This window comes from Carya illinoinensis, chromosome 5 (genome assembly GCF_018687715.1).
Source record: "Carya illinoinensis cultivar Pawnee chromosome 5, C.illinoinensisPawnee_v1, whole genome shotgun sequence".
Taxonomy (NCBI): domain Eukaryota; kingdom Viridiplantae; phylum Streptophyta; class Magnoliopsida; order Fagales; family Juglandaceae; genus Carya; species Carya illinoinensis.
In genome coordinates, this window is record NC_056756.1 from 8661484 (window position 1) to 8664257 (window position 2774).

A 2774-nucleotide genomic window follows, 5' to 3' on the forward strand; every position below is an offset into this window, starting at 1 on the left:
ATCGCCCCGCCCACCCTAACAATTATCATCTACTTCTTCCTAAAACAATCTCTTCAACTGCAAGATTTCTGCTTCGATGGCGGCCTCAAACCCCAAGGTTTTCTTCGACATGGCCATCGGCGGTCAACCTGTAGGCCGTGTCGTCATAGAGCTCTATGCCGACACCACTCCTAGAACCGCGGAGAACTTCAGGGCCCTCTGCACCGGTGAGAAGGGTACGGGTCGAAGTGGCAAGCCCCTTCACTACAAGGGCTCGTCCTTCCACCGCGTGATCCCGGGGTTCATGTGCCAAGGCGGTGACTTCACCGCTGGGAACGGAACCGGTGGAGAGTCCATCTACGGCGCCAAGTTCGCCGACGAGAACTTCATCAAGAAGCACACCGGCCCCGGCATCCTATCCATGGCTAATGCTGGGCCCGGCACCAATGGGTCCCAGTTCTTCATCTGTACGGCCAAGACCGAGTGGCTCGACGGCAAGCACGTCGTGTTCGGGAAGGTGATCGATGGTCTGGATGTCGTGAAGGCGATCGAAAAGGTTGGGTCCAGCTCTGGAAGGACCTCGAAGCCCGTGGTCGTCCAGGACTGTGGTCAACTCTCTTAGATCTAACTATTATCTAGTAATAATATGATCATGGTCTTTTTTTTTTTATCTATTGGGGTGTCGGTTTAACATGTTCCTAGTGTCGTTTTGTTGTCATCGAGTTTATGGTTAAGTTCTTGCTATGGAACTGGTCTTATGGAACTGGGTTTTTGTGATCCATTCCACTGGTAATTAAGACTTTTTTACTATGATGTGATGAAAAATGAGCTACCTTTTTAAATAAAGAACGATCTTTGTGAATGTTTGAAGTGCTGGATGGGTTTCTGAATGTCTGTCTGATTCTTTCTCTGCAGCTGATATGATAGTGTGTAGGTATGCTGATTTACTCCTTATTGATATGCATCTTCCTTCACAGCTAATAGTTTGTGGAAATGATGCTTATCTAGATATTTTTTTTCAGTGTGAAGAGAACTGATGTTGAATAAGATATTTGATATCTCGTGGTGGAAATGTAAAACAGAGGGATTAAACGATGTGGGGGGGGGGGGGAGGTGATGGCTTTGCTGGAAAGATTGTCAGGTGTTCGGGGGGGGGGGGGGGGGGGTTCTTGAGGAAGAGAGTGTGGCAGATGAAATGTTATAATGTCGGGGGTGAAGAAGACGACAAAAGCAAGGGAGGGATAAGTATGGACTTGTGGGTGATAGTGGTGATGTCTACGGTGACTTTTTGTTTTAAGTCCCTAGTGTCGTTGTGCTCAGGTTCTTGTGATTGTTCATTATCGATGATATAGGAATTGTTTTATGTTTCACATGATTTATCAAAAAATTTATGTTTAACATGATTCTCTTCTAAAATTATGATGATTCTTTTCTACCCTAGCCCGATTCTTTTGGATAAAGCCTTAGGGGTGGGGGAGGTGATGGCTTTACTGGAAAGATTGTCAGGTGTTCGGGGGGGGGGGGGGGGGGGGGGGGCGGTTCTTGAGGAAGAGGGTGTGGCAGATGAAATGTTATAATGTCGGGGGTGAAGAAGACGACAAAAGCAAGGGAGGGATAAGTATGGACTTGTGGGTGATAGTGGTGATGTCTACGGTGACTTTTTTCGTTGTGCTCAGGTTCTTGTGATTGTTCATTATCGATGATATAGGAATTGTTTTATGTTTCACATGATTTATCAAAAAATTTATGTTTAACATGATTCTCTTCTAAAATTATGATGATTCTTTTCTACCCTAGCCCGATTCTTTTGGATAAAGCCTTAGGGATGTGGCGCCCCACCACTGCATTGATGCCTGATGGAGTATGGGGTTCATAGGGCCATTGATGCCTGATGTGCTGTGGAGTATTGGGTCCATAGGGCCATTGATGCCTGATGTACTGTGGAGTTGGGGGTCCATAGGTGCATTGATATTATCATGTTGATACCTCTAAAAATCTTTGCAAGTTCTCGTGCATGAACTGTTGAAATATCGGCTATGTATGGTTTCCAAAATTTCCACTTCTTTTTAAATATTGCCTTTGAAAATATCGTCAAAGTATGAATTTCCTTTCTTATTTAAATCAACTTTGATATGGATATCTCAGAAGTTTTTTTTTGGGAATGTTTGGGGACGGAAGTAGCTTTCTAAATTTAGAGGGAGTGTGGATGTCCAAAGAAATTTCCTTCCAAACATATCGCAATACATTGGCAATTTTTATAACCCTCGACAAAATGGAAAACAGCAATGATATTTTTGTCAAACACTTAAAAGGGCATAGACGAGCTTACTAAATAATATATATCTTCATAATTTTGGTATACCTGGAGAACTTTTCTGGCATTGTAATGAACTTGTGCCCCTCTTACCCAAGACATCGTGCCGAGTATATAGGGTGGCTAGACGATGTACCAACTTCCAAAGGAAGCTTCCCAAGCAGCCATGGAACAAGGGAAGCTTCCTTTTCACTTTCATTATGCTTTTCTTGTTTAAGCTGAGTGTATTTCTCCGTTCTCATCTCTATTAAAATGATATGATACGGTTTAGGCGTAGGAAAATAATCGTCTAAATGACGATTTTGTCCTCATATCACAGCCTTATTCATACACAATTAGTTTGGGTTTATGAATTTTTAATTTTATTATTTTCATTAACACAGATATACAAAATAAATAGTCTTTGAAACTATAGAATGTGCAGGCAGAGAGAGCCTACAATTGGATCCGGGTAAGTAAAAGTCAAAGCTTGAAGGTGTCG

General features: G+C 42.8%; 1 protein-coding gene and 1 long non-coding RNA gene across 2 annotated transcripts; both read left to right on the forward strand.

Moving 5' to 3' along the window:
• On the forward strand, window positions 1-841 carry LOC122311182 (peptidyl-prolyl cis-trans isomerase). The gene has a single exon (XM_043125619.1). The coding sequence runs from the start codon at window positions 77-79 to the stop codon at window positions 599-601; it is 525 nt and encodes a 174-aa protein (XP_042981553.1). The 5' UTR covers window positions 1-76; the 3' UTR covers window positions 602-841.
• A 276-nt stretch (window positions 842-1117) lies between these two features.
• LOC122311183 lies at window positions 1118-2604 on the forward strand. The gene is made up of 2 exons (XR_006242737.1): window positions 1118-1299; window positions 1656-2604. It is a non-coding gene; the product is annotated as an uncharacterized LOC122311183 (long non-coding RNA).
• Window positions 2605-2774: the final 170 nt, after the last annotated feature.